The 21,637-nt window shown below is 52.2% G+C and overlaps 1 protein-coding gene across 1 annotated transcript in view; it reads left to right on the top strand.

Moving 5' to 3' along the window:
• Positions 1 to 12,326, top strand: part of TMCC2 (transmembrane and coiled-coil domain family 2) — a 59,831-nt gene extending 47,505 nt beyond the window's left edge. Inside the window, exons 3-5 of the mRNA XM_038749794.1 lie at positions 7,209 to 8,152; positions 8,955 to 9,090; positions 11,070 to 12,326. Of these exons, the coding sequence (XP_038605722.1) occupies positions 7,209 to 8,152; positions 8,955 to 9,090; positions 11,070 to 11,381 (1,392 nt within the window). The 3' untranslated portion in view covers positions 11,382 to 12,326. The remainder of the gene's footprint in view (positions 1 to 7,208; positions 8,153 to 8,954; positions 9,091 to 11,069) is intronic.
• Positions 12,327 to 21,637: the final 9,311 nt, after the last annotated feature.

Genomic DNA, 21,637 nt, shown 5'->3' with positions numbered 1-21,637 from the left:
CCACACGAGGCTCGTGGTGTAGGGGAGGGAGAACAGGTATTGTATTATAACTATAGTAATAATAATTGTGGTGCTTGTTAAGCACTTACTACGTGCCAGGCACTGTACTAAGCACTGGGGGGATACAACCAAATAGGGTTGGACACAGTCCCTGTCCCACATGGGGTTCACAGTTTTAATCTCCATTTTACAGATGAGGTAACTGAGGCACAGAGAAGTGAAGTGACTTGCCCAAGGTCACACAGTAGACAAGTGGCGGAGCTGGGATGACAGCTCATGACTTTGTGACACAGGCCTGTGCTTTGTCCACTACTCCATGCTGTATAGATGAGGAGACCGAATCACAGAACAATTAAGCGACTTGCCCACATGGCCTAGTAGAAAGAGCACGGATCTGGGAGTTAGGGGTCCTGGGTTTTAATCCCAGCCCTGCCACATACCTAATGTGTGGCCTTGAGCAAGTCACTTCACTTCTCTATGCTTCAGTTCCCTCATTTGCCAAGTGGGGATTCAAAACCTTCTCTCCCTCCAACTTAACTCCCTCTAGACTGTAAGCTTGTGTGGGCAGGGAATGTGTCGCTAATTCTGTTGCATTGTACTCTTCCAAGCGCTTAGTACAGTGCTCTGGACATAGTAAACGCTCAATAAATTCCACTGATGGATTGGTGAACTGTGAGCCCCATATGGGACCTAGTTTTCTTGTATCTACGCCAGCATATGTAGTACGGTGCATTGCACATAGTAAGCACTTAGCAAATACCACAGTTATTATTAGCCATCTCTCCTCCTTCACCCCTCCACACTCCCATTTCCTTTCATCCCTTTTCCCCCACTTCCTTTCTCGTCCACCTTTCCTTCCTGTTTTTGCTCCTCTGTCAGTTTCCTTTCCTACCTCTCATTCGTTCATTCATTCAATCATATTTATTGAGTGCTTACTGTGTGCAGAGCACTATACTAAGCGCTTGGAAAGTACAATTTGGCAACAGATAGAGGCAGTCCCTCCCCAATAATGGGCTCCCAGTCTAGAAGGGGGAGACAGACAACAAAACAAGTAGACAGGTGTCAGTACCATCAAAATATATGATTAGATTTATATATCTATACATCATTAATAAAATTGAGTAATAAATATGTACAATAATATGTAAAAATCTCTGTTTCACTCCTTCATCTCCATCTCTTCCACCCACCAGAGTTCCAACTTTCAGTCAGTCATCTTCAGAGGTATTTATCAAGCCCTACTGTGCGCAGAGCACTATATTAAGTGCTTAGGGGAGTAATTAGGCGTGTTCCCCGTCCTCAAGGAGTTTGCAATATCTCTCTTACTCTCACTTTTCCTTTAGTTCTCTTCAACTGTCCTTTTCTCTTTTTCCTTACTGTTGGCACCCCTTCTTTCACTTTTCTAAAGTGCCAGCCTCCCATTACCACCCCTCCGTGCCATGCCCAGCCTCCCTCTCCAGCTCTGCCTCTCTCTGTCTCTTCCCTAAGTGTCTGTGATCGAAAAGTTTGGAGACAATTAGCTCCAGGCTCTCCCTGACCTAGTGTCCTCAGTCCTGTAACAAGAGCTGCTGCTGCCGCTGCTCCTGCTGCTGGCAGAGGGACGTGGCTTGCAGTCGAACGTTGCCTCGTTCACATCCTACTCCAGCGAAAAAAGGAGCAGCAGTGCGAGACCCCCGGGCCTGGGACGTTTTGGAGAATGGAGGTAGGTCCGGCAGATCCCGGACAGGGAGCGGGGCACTCAGCATAGCTGTGGAGAGGACCCGGCTTCCACGTTGCCAGGCTCGGCAGAACTTTTCCACCGGGCTCCAAGGAAGACCCAATCCCAGGATTGCTGGGAGAAGGGGACTGGGAGAGGCCTAGTCGTCCACCTGTTCCCTCTTCACCCACTCCCAAATCCAGCCAGAAGTAGCTGGCTTACTTTCTAGTCAATCCACTGAGAGCTGTTCAGCGGGTCAGAGTCAGGGCTGGGGGAATGACCACCTGAAGCTGAGCCCCTCAGGTGTTTGAAAGAGAGGCTGGTGTGGAAGGGGGTGGAGAGCACAGCCCCTCTCCCTCTGCCCCGCCCACACTGTAATTCTGCATTCTCCCGAGATGCTAAAGGGATCAGGCTGGGTGGGGAGGAAGGAAATGGAGGGAAAACGTGGTGTTTTGGCGGCTGCTGGAACCCACCCTTTTGGGCATGATGTGAATGCTTTTCTCCGACCCTCCCCTTCCTTCCTTTCCGTGAGACTCAGTTGCCATGTGTTATCGCCCCTTTGGGCCCATCTCTCCCCGGAGGTGGCTGGGGTCTAGCAGGGGTCTCAACTTTCATTTTGAGCCTGAGGGTGAACTTTCAGGAGGAAGATGGGCAGGGGGAGGGAGGAGGGAAGAGGGGAAAAGGGAAGGAGAAAGAAAGAGGAAGTAAAGGGGCCAAAGGAGTGCCTCTCCCTGGCATCGGAACTGGCGCTAGTAGCTCCCCTTGCCCCCGGATCTGACCCACCCACACCCCCCCCCCCCACAATCGTTAGAACACACAAACATCGTTGCCATGGCAGCGGTGATGCTACCAGAACTCCAGGGTCTTGACTTCTGCTCTGCCATGCTCACGGCCCATTCCAGGCCCCACTCTCGCCCCAAGGACTCCAGCCCCCATTTTCACCCCCGAGGACCCCAGCCTTTATCTAGCTGCCGCTCATCCCCACAATATCGAGCCTCCCCGCCATCCACGGCCCATGAGATCTGGTGAGGGAAACTCAAGCTGGCGTATCCTGGCGTTCCCAGCCCTCCTCCAGGTCATAAATCAGCAGAACTGGTGAGTTGCCTAACGAAGGGAGGCATTTAAAAGGCAATTCAGGCTGTAGCGCAGGGCCCCAGGGGTTGCTTTTACTTGGAGTGGAATTTGCAGCCCCTCCTCATGCCAATGGGGGCTTTAAGAGCCGCTAATGGCCACAGAGAGGTTTTCAAGGCCTGGGCCCGCTGGGGGCCGAGAGGAGGAACAGCCGCTCCTCTTCCCAGAGCTGCGCCAGGGCCAACTGGCACCAGATGGGCAGAGGCCAACAACCCCAGAATGGGGAATCAGACCAACAGGCCCCGCTTGGCACGACAGATTCAGAGAGAGACCCCCAGCCCCGAGAGAGAGGGGCTGCAACCGGCAGAGAGGGGCTAGGAGGGGCTACGGGTGTTCCCTGACCTGTCCACGGGGCTTGGCCCGTCTCAATCAATCGTATTTACTGAGCGCTCACTATAAGCCAAATACTATATTAAGCGCTTGGAAGAGCACATTCCCTGCCCACAATCCTACTCCGTCAGGCTGCCATGCATCCTGGCTGCTCCCAGCCACCCAGCCTGGCTCTGTGGGCAGAGGTGAGGAGTGCTAATAATGGTAATAATAATTGTGGTATTTGTTCAGCGCGTACTACGTGCCAGGCACAGTACTAAGTACTGGGGGCTCAATCTCCATTTTACAGCTGAGGTAACTGAGGCCCAGAGAAGTGAAGTGACTTGCCTGAAGTCACACAGCAGACAAGCGGAAGACCTGGGATCGAAGCCCATGATCTGACTCCCAGAGCTGTGCTGTATCCATTATGCCATGCTGCGGCTAGCCGCTGACGACCCAGAGGTGGTTCTTTGCAGGCGAGTGAATTGCCGAGGCTGGTCCGCAAATGGCAGGGAGGCGGTGGTCATCACCTCTGCCGTTTCTCTAGCCCACTGTCAAGTGCCTCCTCTCTCACTCCCTGTTCCTGGCCAGGGACCCGAGACTTGACCAGCCTCTTTCCCGAGGGGATGAATTCAGATGAACTCTTCTGTGGATTCCAGCCCAGCCGAGCTTTCCATCCTGGGTGTGGGAAGGAAATTTAGGTGTTTCCTGCCAGGAGAAGCCAGGCTGAGTCGTACATCCGGGAAGGCAGATGGGCTTCTCTGGGCTCTGCCTGGACAGGTAGAATTAGGGTCAACGATGATGGGTGGGGTCAATGGCCAGAAAGAGGAGAAACAAGCGAAAGGGTATTTTGCCTTTCACTTAGTCACCGTTAGCTGTTAGCCTATCGGGAGGAAGGAAGAGTAGGGGAGCTAGGATAATCTGGGATGGGGGAATATTCTGCTTGGTGAAGAGAAAGCTTAGGGGGGCTGGCGGTATTTAAAATTTAATGATTTGAAGATTGTTCTCCCTTTCCCTCCATCTTTCACCACCGTGGACTCCAGTTCGACTCCGCTTTGCACTCTCAGGAAGATTAGTTGCATCTGAACCATCTGAGGTAGAAGCTGTCCCAGCTACCTCTCTGGTTAGGAAATGGCTCCCAGGCGGCGATTGCGCCTGACGGGACATGGACCAGTCCGGGACCCGGACACTGAGGGCCTGGATCCCTACGGGGCAGCCAGGGGGAAGAATAATAATTGTGGTATCTAAGTGCTTAATAATAATAATAATAATAATTGCATTGTTAAGCACTTACTATGTGCAAAGCACTGTTCCAAGTGCTGGGGTGGATACAAAGTAATCAGGGTGTCCCACATAGGGCTCACAGGCTTCATCCCCATTTTATAGATGAGGTAACTGAGGTCCAGAGAAGTGAAGCGACTTGCCCAAAGTCACACAGCTGACAAGTGGCGGAGCCGGAATTAGAACCCACGACCTCTGACTCCCAAGCCCAGGCTCTTTCCACTAGGCCATGCTGAGCTTACTATGTGCCAGGCACCGTACTAATCGCTGGGGTGGATACAAGCAAATCGGGTCAGACACATGGACCTCACAGTTTTAATCCCCGTTTTACAGATGAGGGAACTGAGGCACGGAGAAGTGAAGTGACTTGTCCAAGGTCCCACAGCAGGCAGGTGGCAGAGCCGGGATTAGAGCCCAGGTCCTTCTGACTCCCTGAACTGTACTCTTTCTGCTAGGGCACGAAGAAGAGCTGCAGAGCCAACCCTGGAGAGAGAGTCTGGCTGCAGAAAGGGCAGAAGTAAGGATGGGAACCAGAACTGTGTCGTGCAGGAACTCTGACAGGAAGAGGGACAGAGGAAACCTCAGGGACGTTGGCATATCTGGTTAGGAAAGAGGCCAAGAGGGCCTTCAAGGGCCTGGACCTAATCTGAGGGAATTAAATGCCTCCACTTAGCCAGGGTGGCATAACTGACACATTTGAAACTTTTGAATCAGCAGGTCCACATGAGGACTCAACCTGGACAAATTAACAGTGTTGCTGAGAGACAGCAGGATTGTTCGGAACAAGCGGGCAGCAGTGGAGTGGGTAGAGAGAGATAAAAGTCCAAGGGATAGGAAGGGGCTGGGGCGGGAGAGAAAGAAAGACTGTACACTAGACTGCAGGCTGTAAGCTCCCTCTAGACTGTGAGCTCGTTGTAGGCAGGGAACTATTTGGTTATAGTGGACTTTCTGAAGAGCGTAGTACAGTTCTCGGCACATGGTAAGTACTCAGTAAATAAGAGAGAGGGAAAGAGAAGCAGAAATCTGAAGAGAGTTTGAATGGAAAGTCCCTGAGTGGGTAAAACTGAAAGGGAGGGGCAAGGTCTCCCAGCATTTGATCGGAGGCCCAGGGTGTTGGGAGAAGAGGAAGCCGCAGGAGTTTCCATTGTACGTGGGTCACAACTGCCCAAAACGTCCTCGGCTGCTCAGCTTGGCCTCCGGCTCAGGACTCAGATGAAGTTCAGAAGGACGTGATCTCCCTTGTTTGGTACTTGGGCGGAAATCAGGCATAGCAATGTCAATCTTTGATTGGCTCAGCCCCCTCCCCTGCCTCCTGCATCAGCATCGTGGGGCCACTTGCAGGACTTTGAAAAAAAAACAACCACATACCACACGCTCCTAGCGCCGGCACTTCCATATCGAGCATATGTAAAAATACATGGGTTGAGCCATTTCCTGCCGCTTCCGTTCTAGCGTGTCGATAAGGCACTGGGGAGGCGACCCTGGCCGGAGCCTCCAAAGCCACAGCCTCTGAACGAGCTTCTGAAGCAAGGAGCCGGGCTCCTGAAGCTCAGTGGCAGCTGTTTTGGAGGCTCATCTGTCCTTCTTTGTTTTTCTTCTGTCCCCACCATTCCTTCCTTCATTCCTTCCTTCCGTCTGTCTGTCTCTCTCTCTTTCTCATGTACTTTGTGTGTTTCCTCTCCTGCAAAAGGAGTGACCCCATGGAGAGGGGGTGGAGTAGCAGGGCTCGTGGGGGCGGACAGGTCTCTAGCTGGCCCTCTGCCCCCTCCTTCTACTCTGGGTCAGGTCAGTGACTGGGAAGGAAGCCAGCTGGCCCGACCCGACCCTCCCCTACCCGGGTGTCTTCCCCTCCTGGTTCTGTTCGCGGCGGGTGGGCCAGGCACACGTGAGGCCCGGGCCCTGGGCCGTCCCGAGGTGGGCTCGCAGATGCCCACGCTACTATGAGACGGAAGAGGTGCGTGACAGTGGACGAGAGCTGGAAGGTAACAGCGCCCACGCCAAGACGGGGGCTGCCAGGCTGACTGGCATCAGGAATGCCTGGCTGAGGGTCTTCACGAGGTCTGGTGCCAGTGGTGGGGCAGGATGGGAGGGCGCTTGCCTTGGAGGCGGCCTTAGCTTCCAGTTGCTTGGGGCAGCTTTCGTTCCAGGGCCACTTTCCCAGCGCGGCTCATGGAAAGAGCGTGGGCTTTGGAGCCAGAGGTCATGGGTTCAGATGCTGGCTCCGCCACTTGTCAGCTGTGTGACTTTGGGCAAGTCACTTAACTTCTCTGTGCCTCAGTTCCCTCATCTGTAAAATGGGGATTAAGACTGTGAGCCCCCCGTGAGACAACCTGATCACCTTGTAACCTCCCCAGCGCTTAGAACAGTGCTTTGCACATAGGAAGCCCATAATAAATGCCATTATTATTATTATTATTATTTCCTCTCCCTCGCCAAGAGCTTCTGCAGCAGTAGCAACCACGATGGCTTCTCTCTAAGCCTCGGCCTGGGATTCTGCTCGGGGGCAAGGAATGTGTCTGTTTATTGTTGTATTGTACTGTCCACACAGTAAGCACTCCATAAATACTGTTGAATGAATGAATTCTCCCTGTTGTCCCGCAGAGAAGCAGGCCCAGGATATGGGGGGGTGGGGGGGTGGGGGGGACTCAGCTGAAGTAGGCCTGTGTGTGCGGAGCCAGGATGGACTGCAAAGTCATAGATGCTGGGACCCCCCCCAGAATCCCCCGCCCTCAACTTCTGCTCCTCCTCCTCCTCCCCTCCTCCCTCTTCTTTTTCCCCTCTGCCCCGGCAGGTGGACAAGGGAGACCAGAGCGGCCTGAGCCTGTCCAGCGGCCCCGGCCATGGCGATCCTGACGGCCCCATCGGCCTGGACGTGCCCGAAGGGGCCCCGGACCCCCAGCGGACCAAGGCCGCCATCGAGCACCTGCACCAGAAGATCCTGAAGATCACGGAGCAGATCAAGATCGAGCAGGAGGCCCGGGACGACAACGTGGCCGAGTACCTGAAGCTCGCCAACAACGCCGACAAGCAGCAGGTGTCCCGCATCAAGCAGGTGTTCGAGAAGAAGAACCAGAAGTCGGCCCAGACCATCGCCCAGCTCCACAAGAAGCTGGAGCACTACCACCGGCGGCTGAAGGAGATCGAGCAGAACGGGCCGTCCCGCCAGCCCAAGGACGTGCTGCGGGACATGCAGCAGGGGCTGAAGGACGTGGGCGCCAACGTGCGGGCCGGCATCAGCGGCTTCGGGGGCGGGGTGGTGGAGGGGGTCAGGGGGAGCCTGTCGGGCCTCTCCCAGGCCACCCACACGGCCGTGGTGTCCAAGCCGCGCGAGTTCGCCAGCCTCATCCGCAACAAGTTCGGCAGCGCCGACAACATCGCCCACCTGAAGGACCCGCTGGAGGGCGGGCCCCCCGAGGAGGCCGCCCGGGCGCTGAGCGGCAGCGCCACGCTGGTGTCCAGCCCCAAGTACGGCAGCGACGACGAGTGCTCCAGCGCCAGCTCGGCCTCCGCGGGCGCCGGGAGCAACTCCGGGGCCGGGCCGGGCGGGGCCGGGCCGGGCAGCCCCAAGTCCGCCACCTTGTACAGCCACCCCAACAACCTGGACGCCTTGCTGGAGGAGCTGCGGGACATCAAGGAGAGCCAGGCTCACCTGGATGACTCCCTGGAGGACCTGAAGGCCCAGCTGCAGCGGGACTATACTTATATGACCCAGTGCCTGCAGGAGGAGCGCTACAGGTGCGGGCCGGGGGGCGGGGGGCGGGTCCTCGCCAGCCCTGGGGCGCCCCGGGATCCCGTGACCCCATCCGTCTTCTCGGGGCCGGCTTGGGGGGAGCCCGGACTTGTAGCCCTGTAGACTGTGAGCTCCCTGTGGGCAGGGGACGTGTCTGTCAACTCTGTTGGCCTCTCCCGAGCACTTAGTACAGTGCTCTGAATGCTACAAGTGCTCAATAGATACCGTTGATCGAACGATAAGCAGGACGGCGGGGGACGTTATTATTGCCGTGGTACCTGTTAAGCGCTTACCATGTGCCGGGCACTGTTCTAAGCACAGGGGAAGATACAAGATAATTGAGTCGGACACGGTCCCCGCTCCACAGAGGTTTCACAGGCTTAATCCCCGTTTTACAAATGAGGGCACTGAAGCACACAGAAGTGAAGTGACTTGCCTCAGGTCACCCAGCAGACCAGTGGTGGAGCCGGGATTAGAACCCGGGTCCTTCCGACCGCCGGGCCCGTGCTCCATCCACGAGGCCACACTGACGTCAGCGGTCGGAGACCCAGATCGGAACCCCCCTCCGGTTGCAGCGGGGTGGAGAGGGAGAAGGGGACCTGCTGGGTGGATTCAGGGCTGGGGCCGATCCCATACCGAAATCGGCTTCGGGAGAGCCGAATGGCAGTCCAGATCTTCCCAAGGTTGGGGGTCGGAGGCCCGGGAGTGCAACAGGCAGACCCCTCAGCCAGATGTCAGGGTGGGACGGGAGAGATCCGGGTGCCCGTTGGGTTATCGTTCTGCCCGTCCTTCCCTCCTCCCCATTAGGTACGAGCGCCTGGAGGAGCAGTTGAACGACCTCACGGAGCTACACCAGAACGAGATGACCAACCTGAAGCAGGAGCTGGCCAGCATGGAGGAGAAAGTGGCCTACCAGTCCTACGAGAGGGCCCGTGACATCCAGGTACGGGCCGAGCCGGGCGGGAGGGGGGCTGATGGACCCGGCAGGCCGAAGGAGCTGCTGAAGGGCAGGGCCTCTGGACTCCGCCAACCAGAGATTCCTGAGAAAGAGACAGACGGAAGGATGGAGGGAGAGGCGGACAGCAGTGGGGAGGACTGGGGAGAGAGAGAGACACACACACACATACATAATAATAATAATAATAATGATGGTATTTGTTAAATGTTTACTATGTGCAGAGCGCTGGGGAGATTACAAGGTGATCAGGTTTTCCCACAGGGGTCTCACAGTTTTACTCCCCATTTTACAGATGAGGTAACTGAGGCACAGTGACTTGCCCAACGTCACATAGCTGACAATTGGCAGAGCCAGGATTTGAACCCATGACCTCTGACTCCAAAGCCCCTGCTCTTTCCACTGAGCCATGCTGCTTCATCATACACACATACATACATACATACGCACATTCTCTCTCACACTCACACATATACGCACCAGCCACTGGGAGAGGCCAACTGCCTAACAGTTTCAGGGATGAGACCAGACTAATTGCCCCTTTTCCTCCCCTGCCTTGGTCCCTCTGGTATCCATCTGCCCGTGGATATTAGGAAGTCTGGTCTAGTGGATAGCCCGTGGGCCTGGGAGTTAGAAGATCATGGGTTCTAATCCCAGCTCTGCCACTTGTCTGCTGTGTGACCTTGGGCAACTTCTCTATGCCTCAGTTCCCTCTTCTGTAAAACGGGGATTAAGACAGACTGGACTTACGTGGGACAATATATTATATGGTATCTACCTCAGTGCTTAGAACGGTGTCTGGCACATGGTAAGCACTTAACAAGTACCATAATTAATAGTATTATTATTATTATTATCATCCTGGTGGCCAAGCCTGGTCTGGCCCCTCCCAAGCAGCAGACTTTGGGGGTTAGAAATGATGCCTCGAAGATGGTTCTTCCCAAGTCTTCCCCCGGCCATCTTGAACCTAACGTGTCCCACCCCGGCCACTGTCTCTCCTGTTCCACCCCAGAGCAAGCAGGTTTGTTTAAGTTCGGGTCACTCATAAGCAGCAGCAACGGCAACACGTATCGAGTCACTTTAGGGACCGTACTGTACTAGATGCCCAAGACGTGCAAGCGAAAGACCTGCCTCCAGTGTCCTGGGAAGAACAGAAAATTTCCATTAAGGGGCAGAGGAGCCCAGGTCCATTTTGAGTGTCCGTTCCCCTGCACGGGTGGTGGGGAGGAGGCTGGGAATGGGGGCAGGGGAATGTGTGCTTGTTTCTGTGTGGTGAGGGGGTGAGGCAGGGAAGACTCGGTTCCTTCCCATTAGCGGGGGAGACGGAGGGACACCGCAGACATTCTGAAACACAGTGCAAAGAATCTTTGACTCACAAAATAATCGAACACCCTCGCAACAGCCGACGGTATGTCAGGGAGCAGGACAGAGGGACAGAACAGAATGCGCAGTCCGGAGGGGTTGATGTGGATGTCTTCCAGAAGGAAGTGGATTTTTAGGTGTTGTGAAGGTGGGGAGAGAGCTGGTCTACCACAGAAGAGGAGGAGGAGGAAAGGCAGTGTGGGGTGGGGAAACGGCCCCAGTGCAGCAGACTCCGTGTTCAGGTCAGCTTGGCTGGAGCTGAGCAAGCCATAATAATAATAATAATGGCATTTTTTAAGCACTTACTATGTGCAAAACACTGTTCTAAGCACTGGCGAGGTTACAAGGTGATCAAGTTGTCCCAAGGGGGCTCACAGTCTTAATCCCCATTTCCAGATGAGGTAACTGAGGCCCAGAGAAGTTAAGTGGACAAGTGGAGGAGCCGGGATTTGAAACCCTGACCTCTGACTCCAAAGCCCGGGCTCTTTCCATTGAGCCATGTTGCTTCTTAAGTAGAGCAGGAGGTGCAGCAGGGGTGGAGGAGAGCTCCCATACAGCCCCCCAACCCCCTCCTCTTCCCCCCAACCCCCTCCGTCTCCCGCCAGGAAGCCGTGGAGTCTTGCCTGACCCGAGTCACCAAGCTGGAGCTGCAGCAGCAGCAGCAGCAGGTGGTGCAGCTGGAGGGGGTGGAGAACGCCAACGCGCGGGCGCTGCTGGGCAAGTTCATCAACGTGATCCTGGCGCTGATGGCTGTGCTGCTGGTATTCGTCTCCACCATCGCCAACTTCATCACGCCGCTCATGAAGACCCGCCTCCGCATCGCCTCCACCTCCCTCATCGTCCTCGTCCTCTTCCTGCTGTGGAAACACTGGGACACGCTCACCTACCTCCTGGAGCACGTGCTGCTGCCCAGCTGAGCGCCCGGCGGTCGTGTCCTCCAGCCGGGAGGGGCCCCCGAGGCCTGGGTCCCGGGGTCCCTTTGAGTTCCTTCCTTGTTTGGTTTGGTCATCCGACTGCTCTCGGCCCCCTCCCGCCCAGCCCACTTCTTTCTTCCTTGCCTCGGCCCAATTTCGGGTCCTCGCCCCGTCTCCCCGAAGGGACCCGTCTCGGGCTGTTACGTGTACTCCCAGGAGCAGAAGTGAGAAGAAAGGAGGAATCATATTTATGTGATTATTTAAAGACACGCGAGAACTCCCGGCCCGTGGGGCTAGACTGCCGGACGGCTCTGGCTCTCCTCACCGGAGTTTGGTCCCAAAACAGGCTGGGGGCGGACCTGACTTCGGAAGACGGGCCCCTGGAGCGGCAAGACGCGAGACGGGCCTTGACTATTCCCGAGGGGATGGGCCAAAGCCAAGCCCCGGAAACATTCTCCCCCCTCCTCCCCGCCCCGTGCCACGAGGGAGCAGACGGCGGGTGTGGGTTCTCGGCGGTCACCGGGTCCATGCCTCTTGACAGCCGATCTGCCATCTTGGGGGAAACCCAGGGTCCAGGATCTCTGGAACCTGGTTTTCTGTGCGCACGTTGATTTATTTATTTATTTATTGGGGTCCACCCTTTGCCCCTAGGACGGAGCCGGCGCTGCCTCTGCTTTCCCCTGGCCCAGGCTGGGGGATTGGGGGCCGGGGGGCGGGGGACGCGAACCCATCTTTTCTACGTCTATTTATTTTGTATTGGAGTGTGCGTGCGTGCGTGCGTGGGTTGGGGTGGGGTTTTTTTAATCACCGGAGGACCAGGGGAAGTTGACGTTCCCAGCCCGACCGTCCGCAGGACCTTATGGTATCAGACGGAATCCCAAGAGACCAAATAATACCCACAGAGCGGGCAGCAGTCCCAGGTTTGGGAATGCCAGAGAAATAAAGATCCTTGCGTGATTCTCAAACTCATGCCGACTCTGAGTTATTTAAACGCCAGCCCAGATCACGCTGGCTACACCTGGCCCCTTCCCACTCTATCCCATCCCACCCTCCACTCCCTCTTCCCTCTCCGCCTTCCCTGCCCCAAAATATATAGCAGTTGTATTTGAGTGCTTACTGAATGCAGAGCTTGGGAGAGTACGGTAAAATCAATCATATTGAGTGCTTCCAGTGTGCAGAGCATTGTGCTAAGCACTTGGGAGACTACAGTATAACAGAGTTGGTAGACCCATTCCCTGCCCACAATGAGTTTACGGTCTAAAGGGGAGGCAGGCATTGATATAAATAAATAAATTACGGCTATGTAAATAAGTGCCGTGGGGCTGAGGGAGGGGTGAATAAAGTCAATTAATTATTAATTGACAATATGACAGAGTTGGCAGGTGGGTTCCCTGCCCACTAGGAACTTACAGTCTAGAGAACTGCAGTCTGCAGTCCCCAGAGCCCTAGACCCTGCATTCTCTCTGCTATTTGCTTCAATCCCCGACTCCTCTGGGTTAAGGGAAGAGCACAGTGAGCTCCTTGGAGTTTCCTCTTGCTTTTGACTCTTCTCAGCTCTGCTCTTCCCCTCAAGGGACAAGACAAGGAATAGAAGCAGCGTGGTCTACTGGATAGAGCTCGGGCCTGGGAATCAGAAGCATCTAGTGGGAAGAGCCCGGGCTTGGGAGTCGGGCATTGTGGGTTCTAATCCCGGCTCTGCCACTTGTCAGCTGTGTGACTTTGGGCAAGTCACTTCACTTCTCTGGGCCTCAGTTACCTCATCTGTAAAATAGAGATTAATAATAATAATAATGGTGGTATTCAAGTGCTTACGATGTGCAAAGTACTGTCCTAAGTGCTGGGGGGTTTGGGGGGGGTGGCTACAAGGTGATCAGATTGTCCCACTTTGGGTCTCACAGTCTTAATCCCTATTACAGATGAGGTAACTGAGGCACAGAGAAATTAAGTGGCTTGCCCAAGGTCACACAGCTAAGTGGAGAAATTAAGACTGAGCCCCACGTGGGACAACATGATTACCTTGTATGTACCTCAGCACTTAGAACAGTGCTTGGCACATAGTAAGTGCTTAAGAAATACCATAATAATAATAATAATCTGGACTCTAATTGTAGCTCCAGCACTTGTCTGCTGTGTGACTGTGGGCAAGGCCCAACTTCTCTGGGCCTTGGGTACCTCATCTGTAGAGAAGCAGCGTGTCTCAGTGGAAAGAGCCCGGGCTTTGGAGTCATAGCTCATGGGTTCAAATCCCGGCTCCACCAATTGCCAGGTGTGTGACTTTGGGCAAGTCACTTCACTTCTCTGTGCCTCAGTTCCTCATCTGTAAAATGGGGATTAAGGCTGTGAGCCCCCTGTGGGACGACCTGATCACCTTGTAACCTCTCCAGCGCTTAGAACAGGGCTTGGCACATTCATTCATTCAATCGTATTTATTGAGCGCTTACTGTGTGCAGAACACTGTACTAAGCAGCTTGGGAAGTACAAGTTGGCAACATATAGGGACGGTCCCTACCCAACAACGGGCTCACAGTCTAAAAATGGGAGACAGGCAACAAAACAAAACATGTGGACAGGTGTCAAGTCGTCAGAACAAATAGAATTAAAGCGAAATGCACATCATTAATAAAATAAATAGAATAGTAAATATGTACAAGTAAAATAGAGTAATAAATCTGTACAATAATAATGGTATTTGTTAAGCACAAAGCACTGTTCTAAGTGCTGGTGAGGTTACAAGGTGATCAGGTTGGTCCCACGGTGGGGCTCACAGTTTTAATCCCCATTTCACAGATGAGGTAACTGAGGCCCAGACAAGTGAAGTGACTTGCCCAAAGTCACACAGCTGAGAAGCGGTAGAACGGGGATTTGAACCCATGACCTCTGACTCCAAAGCCTGTGCTCTTTCCACTGAGCCACGCTGCTGCTCCATACGTAAAGGTGCTGTGGGGAGGGGAAAGAGGTAGGGTGGGGGGGATGGGGAGGAGGAGAGGCAGAAGGGGGGCACATAGTAAGCGCTTAATAAATGCTATCATTATTATCTTAGTACAGTGCTCTGCATACAGTAAGCGCTCAATAAATACGATTGATTGATCTGTAAGATGGGGATGAAGACTATGAGCCCCACGTGGGATTAAATTCTAGACTGTGAGCCCGCTGTTGGGTAGGGACCGTCTCTATATGTTGCCGACTTGTACTCCCCAAGCGCTTAGTCCAGTGCTCCGCACACAGTAAGCGCTCAATAAATAGGATTGAATGAAGGTACAATGCATGGTAAACGCTTAGCAAATAGCAGGTTTTAAAAATGGGGGGAAGGTCCCTTACCAGCCGGGGCCACACGAGGGCAGCAGAGGCTGAGCGTGGAAGAGCCTATTCATTCATTCATTCATTCATTCATTCATTCAATCGTATTTATTGAGCGCTTACTGTGTGCAGAGCACTGGACTAAGCGCTTGGGAAGTCCACGTTGGCAACATCTAGAGACGGTCCCTACCCAACAGCGGGCTCACAGTCTAGAAGGGGGAGACAGACACCAAAACAAAACATATTAACAAAATAAAATAAATAGAATAAATATGTACAAGTAAAATAAATAAAGTAATAAATATGAACAAACATATATACAGGTGCTGTGGGGAGGGGAAGGAGGTAAGGCGGGGGGGAGGGGGCGAGGAGAGGAAAAAGGGGGCTCAGCCTGGGAAGGCCTCCTGGAGGAGGTGAACATATTAATCCACGGATATATTGACTGCTTACTAGGCACAGAGCATTCATTCAATCGTATTTATTGAGCGCTAACTGTGCAGAGCACTGTAGGGAAGTACAAGTTGGCAACATATAGAGACGGTCCCTACCCAACAATGGGCTCACAGTCTAGAAAGGGGAGATAGGCAACAAAAAAAACCGTGGAGAGGTGTCAAGTCATCAGAATAAATAGAAGTAAAACTACAAGCACATCATTGACAAAATAAATAGTAAATATGTACAAGTAAAATAAACAGAGTAATAAATCTGTGCAAATATATACAAGTGCTCTGGGGAGGGGAAGGAGGTAGGGTTGGGGGGATGGGGTGGAGGAGAGGAAAAAGGCTCAGTCTGGGAAGGCCTCCTGGAGGAGGTGAGCTTTCAGTAGGGCTTTGAAGGGAGGAAGAGAGCTAGCTTGGTGAATGTGCGGAGGGAGGGCATTCCAGGCCAGGGGGAGGACGTGGGCCGGGGGTCGTCGACGGCAGGACAGGCAATAACGAGACCCAGTGAAGAGGTTAGCGGCAGAGGAGCGGAGGGTGCGGGCTGGGCTGGAGAAGGAGAGAAGGGAGATGAGGTAGGAGGAGTCAAGAGCTCTGTACTAAGTGCTTAGGAGAGTAAAGGACAACAGAGTTGGCAGACACCTTCACTGCCCATAATAAAAATAATGGCATTTATTAAGCACTTACTATGTGCAAAGCACTGTTCTAAGCACTGGGGAGGTTACAAGGTGATCAGGTTGTCCCACAGGGGGCTCACAGTCTTCATCCCCATTTTACAGATGAGGTGACTGAGGCACGGAGAAGTTAAGTGACTTGTCCAAACTCACACAGCAGACAAGGGGCAGAGCCGGGATTTGAATTTACAGTGTAGAGGCTAAGCCTTAGTCCCCTGCCACTGGATTTCGTTTTTAATGGTAGTATTTGTTGTTGCATAGGGCCCATCTCTATATGTTGCCGATTTGTAAGAATAATAATAATAGTGGTATTTGTTAAGTGCTTACTATGTGCAAAGCACCGCTCTAAGTGCTGGGAGGGGATACAAGGTGATCAGGTTGTCCCACGTGGGGCTCACAGTCTTAATCCCCATTTTACAGTTGAGGGAACTGAGGCACAGAGAAATGACTTGCCCAAAGTCACACAGCTGACCAGTGGCGGAGCTGGGATTAGAACCCATGACCTCTGACTCCCAAACCCATGCTCTTTCCCCTGAGCCGCACTGCTTTGCTGATAGGGTAAGATAGGCTTGTACTTCCCAAGCGCTTAGTACAGTGATCTGCACACTGTAAGCACTCAATAAATACAATTGAATGAATGAATCTGTTAAGAGCTCACTATGTGCCAGGCGCTATTCTCCGTGCTAGGGTAGATTCAATCAATCAATCAATCAATCAATCAATCGTATTTATTGAGCGCTTACAGTGTGCAGAGCACTGTACTAAGCGCTTGGGAAGTACAAGTTGGCAACATATAGAGACAGTCCCTACCCAACAGCGGGCTCACAGTCTGATTCAAGGTAATCAGGTTCCACATGGGGCTCACAGTGTTACTCTCCATTTGACGGATGAGGTAATCGAAGCACAGAAAGGCGAAGTGAGTTGCCTAAGGTCACACAGCAAAGTGTTGGAGTCTGGACTAGAACTCAGGTCCTGCTGATTGCCAGGCCCGTGTGCTATCCACTAGGCCATGCTTCCCAACCGGAGCCCTGCGGGAAATGGTTGGGGGCGGGAGAGGGGGAGAGGAGGAGGTCCCGTCCTGGTTTTGTGGCAAGAAAAGAGCCAGCCCCCCTCCATCCATGAATGGCCACTAACCCCCTCAGTCAGCCCGCAACCACGCACACCAGCGTGGCTCAGTGGAAAGAGCCCGGGGTTTGGAGTCAGAGGTCATGGGTTCAAATCCCGGCGCCGCCACTACTTTCATTCATTCATTCAATTGTATCTATTGAGCGCTTACTGTGCGCAGAGCACTGTACTAAGCGCTTGGGAAGTCCAAGTTGGCAACATCTAGAGACAGTCCCTACCCAACAGCGGGCTCACAGTCTAGAAGGGGGAGACGGACCACAAAACCAAACTAATATATTAACAAAATGGAATAAATAGAATAGTAAATATGTACAAGTAAAATAAATAGAGTAATAAATCTGTACAAACATATATACGGGTGCTGTGGGGAGGGGAAGGAGGTAAGGCCGGGGGAGGGGGAGAGGAAGGAGGGGGCTCCATCTGGGAAGGCCTCCTGGAGGAGGTGAGCTCTCAGTAGGGCTTTGAAGGAAGGAAGCAAAACCATTCCCACTCTGCAACCGGCCCAGCTGTTCCATCTCCAAGGGTGCCAAGGCCTAGACAGCGTGGCTGAGAAGCAGCGTGGCTCAGTGGAAAGAGCCCGGGCTTTGGAGTCAGAGGTCACGGGTTCAAATCCTGGCTCCGCCACTTGTCGGCTGTGTGACTTTGGGCAAGTCGCTTCACTTCTCTGGGCCTCAGTTCCCTCATCTGTAAAATGGGGATTAAGACTGTGAGCCCCACGTGGGACAACCTGATCACCTTGTATCCCCCCAGTGCTTCAAACAGTGCTTTGCACATAGTAAGCGCTCAACAAATACCATCGTTATTATTATTATTATTATTAGACAGGAAACTAATAGTCCTGGTGCCTATTAGGCACTTTCAGCTCGAGTGTAGAACCAGTTCTCGTCATAAGGCGCCAATTCTTTGTGTTTGGCTAGCTTGACTGTGTCCACCATTCGGGGACCTGTCTCCCCCTTTTAGACTGTGAGCCCACTGTTGGGTAGGGACTCTCTCTATATGTTGCCAATTTGTACTTCCCAAGCGCTTAGTACAGTGCTCTGCACATAGTAAGCGCTCAATAAATACGATTGATGATGATGATGATGATGACCTTTACCTTCCCTGACTTTTTGAGGCAGGCAGCCAGGGCTCAGACAAACTCCTGCTGGTTCACGTCCTTCATTCATTCAATCGTATTTATTGAGCGCTTACTGTGTGCAGAGCACTGTACTAAGCACTTGGGAAGTACAAGTTGGCAACATCTAGAGACGGTCCCTACCAAACAGTGGGATCGAAGTCTAGTCTTCACAGTGACTCCTGGCATTGTGCGGCCTCCACGCTGCCAGGCTTGTCAGCTGTGTGACTTTGGGCAAGTCACTTCACTTCTCTGTGCCTCAGTTCCCTCATCTGGAAAAGGGGGATTAAATGTGAGCCCCCAGTGGAACAACCTGATCACCTTGTAGCCTCCCCAGCACTTAGAACAGTGCTTTGCACATAGTAAGCGCTTAGTAAATGTCATTATTATCAATCAATTGTATTTATTGAGCACTTACTGTGTGCAGAGCACTGTACTAAGCGCTTGGGAAGTACAAGTTGGCAACATATAGAGACAGTCCCTACCCAACAGTGGGTTCACAGTCTAATAATAATAATTATTATTATTATTATTAAGACGCTGCATTCCTGAGACTCAGGTCAGGGTGGCAGAGCTATGTTGGACTTTGAAATGCGTTTCACAGAGTCCTCCCCCATTCCCTTCTCACTCCCAAGGACTCATTCATTCATTCAGTCGTATTTATTGAGCGCTTACTGTGTGCAGAGCACTGGACTAAGCGCTTGGGAAGTCCAAGTTGGCAACATCTAGAGACGGTCCTTACCCAACAGTGGGCTCACAGTCTAGAAGGGGGAGACAGAGAACAAAACAAAACAGCCTGCTGGGAGGGAGGAAGTCGGTCAATCAGTCATATTTCCTCCCTTCAAGGCCCTTTCCTCCCTTCAAGGCCCTATTGAGAGCTCACCTCCTCCAGGAGGCCTTCCCAGACTGAGCCCCTTCCTTCCTCTCCCCCTCGTCCCCCTCTCCATCCGCCCCTTCTTACCTCCTTCCCTTCCCCACAGCACCTGTATATATGTATATATGTTTGTACATATTTATTACTCTATTTATTTATTTATTTATTTTACTTGTACATATCTATTCTATTTATTTTATTTTGTTAGTATGTTTGGTTTTGTTCTCTGTCTCCCCCTTTAAGACTGTGAGCCCACTGTTGGGTAGGGACTGTCTCTACATGTTGCCAATTTGTACTTCCCAAGTGCTTAGTACAGTGCTCTGCACATAGTAAGCGCTCAATAAATACGATTGATGATGATATTTATTGGGCGCTTCCAGTGTGCAGAGCACTGTACGAAGTGCTCGGGAAAATACAATATAACAAGATTTGAGAGCCTCCTGCACCTCCCACACCTGCTCCCAAACCTGCCAAACAACAACCATCCAACCAGCCTAAGTGTCAGAAGACTCAGCGTGGCTCAGTGGAAAGAGCAAGGGCGTTGGAGTCCGAGTTCATGGGTTCGAATCCCGGCTCCGCCAATTGTCGGCTGGGTGACTTTGGGCAAGTCACTTAACTTCTCTGGGCCTCAGTTACCTCATCTGGAAAATGGGGATTAAGATTGTGAGCCCCCCGCGGGACAACCTGATCACCTTGTAACCTCCCCAGCGCTTAGAACAGTGCTTTGCACATAGTAAGCACTTAATAAATGCCGTCATTATTAAGACTCTTGGCAAACAATGAACTGTGGCTGCTGAGCCTTGGGCGTTTTCTTATACATAATAAGAGGTAACTGAGGCACAGAGAAGTTAAGCGACTTGCCCAAAGTCATAGTAGTGGTGGCATTTGTTAAGTGCTTATTATGTGCCAAGCACTGTACTAAGGACTGGTTGATACCAGATAATCAGGTCAATCACCATCCCTTTCCTACTTGAAGCCCCCTTCTAGACTGTAAGCCCGCTGTTGGGTAGGGACCGTCTCTATATGTTGCCAACTTGTACTTCCCAAGCGCTTAGTACAGTGCTCTGCACACAGTAAGCGCTCAATAAACATGATTGAATGAATGAATGAATGAATGAAAGTAGGAGTGTGGCTTAGTGGAAAAAGCAAGGGCTTGGGAGACAGAAGACCTGGGTTCTAATCCTGGCTCTGCCACTTGTCTGCTGTGTGACCCTGGGCAAGCGACTTAATTTATCTGATCCTCAGTTACCTCATCTGTAAAATGGAGATTAAGGCCTTGAGCCCCACGTGGGACAACCTGATTACCTTGTATCTACCCTGGTGCTTAGAACAGTGCTTGGCACGTAGTAAGTACTTAACAAATACCATAATAATTATGATTATTATTATTATTAGGAGGGAGAATGGCTATTTCATCCCCATTTTACAGATGAGGAATCTGAGGCACAGAGAAGTGAAGTGACTTGGCCAAAGACAAACAGCAGCCTCGTGTCCAAGCTGGGATTAGAATCCAGGGCCATGCTCTTTCTACTAGACTTCGCTGCTTCTCTCTGAGCCTCAGTTTCTCTCCAAAAGAGGTGCCTTGTCCTGGGCAGTGGGTGAGTTTTAATTGCAGAGAAGACACCTCTTCTGTCCTAAAAAGAGGTGGTTTCCTTGCTGGTCTTCTAGAAGGGCCCACTAGAATTAGTCAGTGGTACTTACTGAGTGCTTAAAGTGTACAGAGCACTGTACTGAACTCTTGGGAGAAGGAATGATTAATCAGTTGTATTTATTAAGCACTTAATGTGTGCAAAGCACTACACTAAGCACTCAATCAGTGGAATGTATTGAGTGCTTACTGTATGCAGAGGACTATACTAGACCATACTAGGCACTTGGGAAAGCACAGTGCAGCAGAGTTCCCTGCCCCAGGAAGCTGACAGTGTAATGGTAGACTGCAGGCTCCAGAAGCCTCCGTATAATAACAACAATAATAATAATAATAATGGCATTTATTAAGCGCTTACTATGTGCAAAGCATTCATTCATTCATTCAATCATATTTATTGAGCGCTTACTGTGTGCAGAGCACTGTACTAAGCGCTTGGGAAGTCCATGTTGGTAATATACAGAGACGGTCCCTACCCAACAGTGGGCTCACAGTCTAGAAGGGGGAGACAGAGAACAAAACATATTAACAGAATAAAATAAATAGAATGAATATGTACAAGTACATCAATAAATAGAGTAATATTTATTACTGTTCTGAGCGCTGGGGAGGTTGCAAGGTTGTCCCCCTGGGGGGCTCACAGTCTTAATCCCCATTGTACAGATGAGGTCACTGAGGCTCAGAGAAGTGAAGTGACGTGCCCAAAGTCACAGAGCTGACAATTGGCGGAGCTGGGATTTGAACCCATGACCTCGGACTCCAAAGCCCGGGCTCTTTCCACTGAACCACGCTGCTCCCGTATGCTCACTCAGTGCTTACCCAGTGCTTACCAGAACAGAGGCAGGAAGTTGGGGTGCGTGGCAGAGAGCTACAGTCAGGACCATCTTGTTCAAAGCATTGATCAATCAATCGTATTTATTGAGTGCTTACTGTGTGCAGAGCACTGTACTAAGCGCTTGGGAAGTACAAGTTGGCAACATACAGAGATGGTCCTTACCCAACAGTGGGCTCACAGTCTAGAAGCATTGATGGGCATGCCCTGGCACATGGAGCCTGTTGGAGCATGTTAGATCCCCAGGGGCACAGGGTG

The sequence above is a fragment of the Tachyglossus aculeatus genome, chromosome 7 (genome assembly GCF_015852505.1).
Source record: "Tachyglossus aculeatus isolate mTacAcu1 chromosome 7, mTacAcu1.pri, whole genome shotgun sequence".
NCBI lineage: Eukaryota > Metazoa > Chordata > Mammalia > Monotremata > Tachyglossidae > Tachyglossus > Tachyglossus aculeatus.
This window is presented reverse-complemented; position numbering and strand designations above follow the sequence as displayed.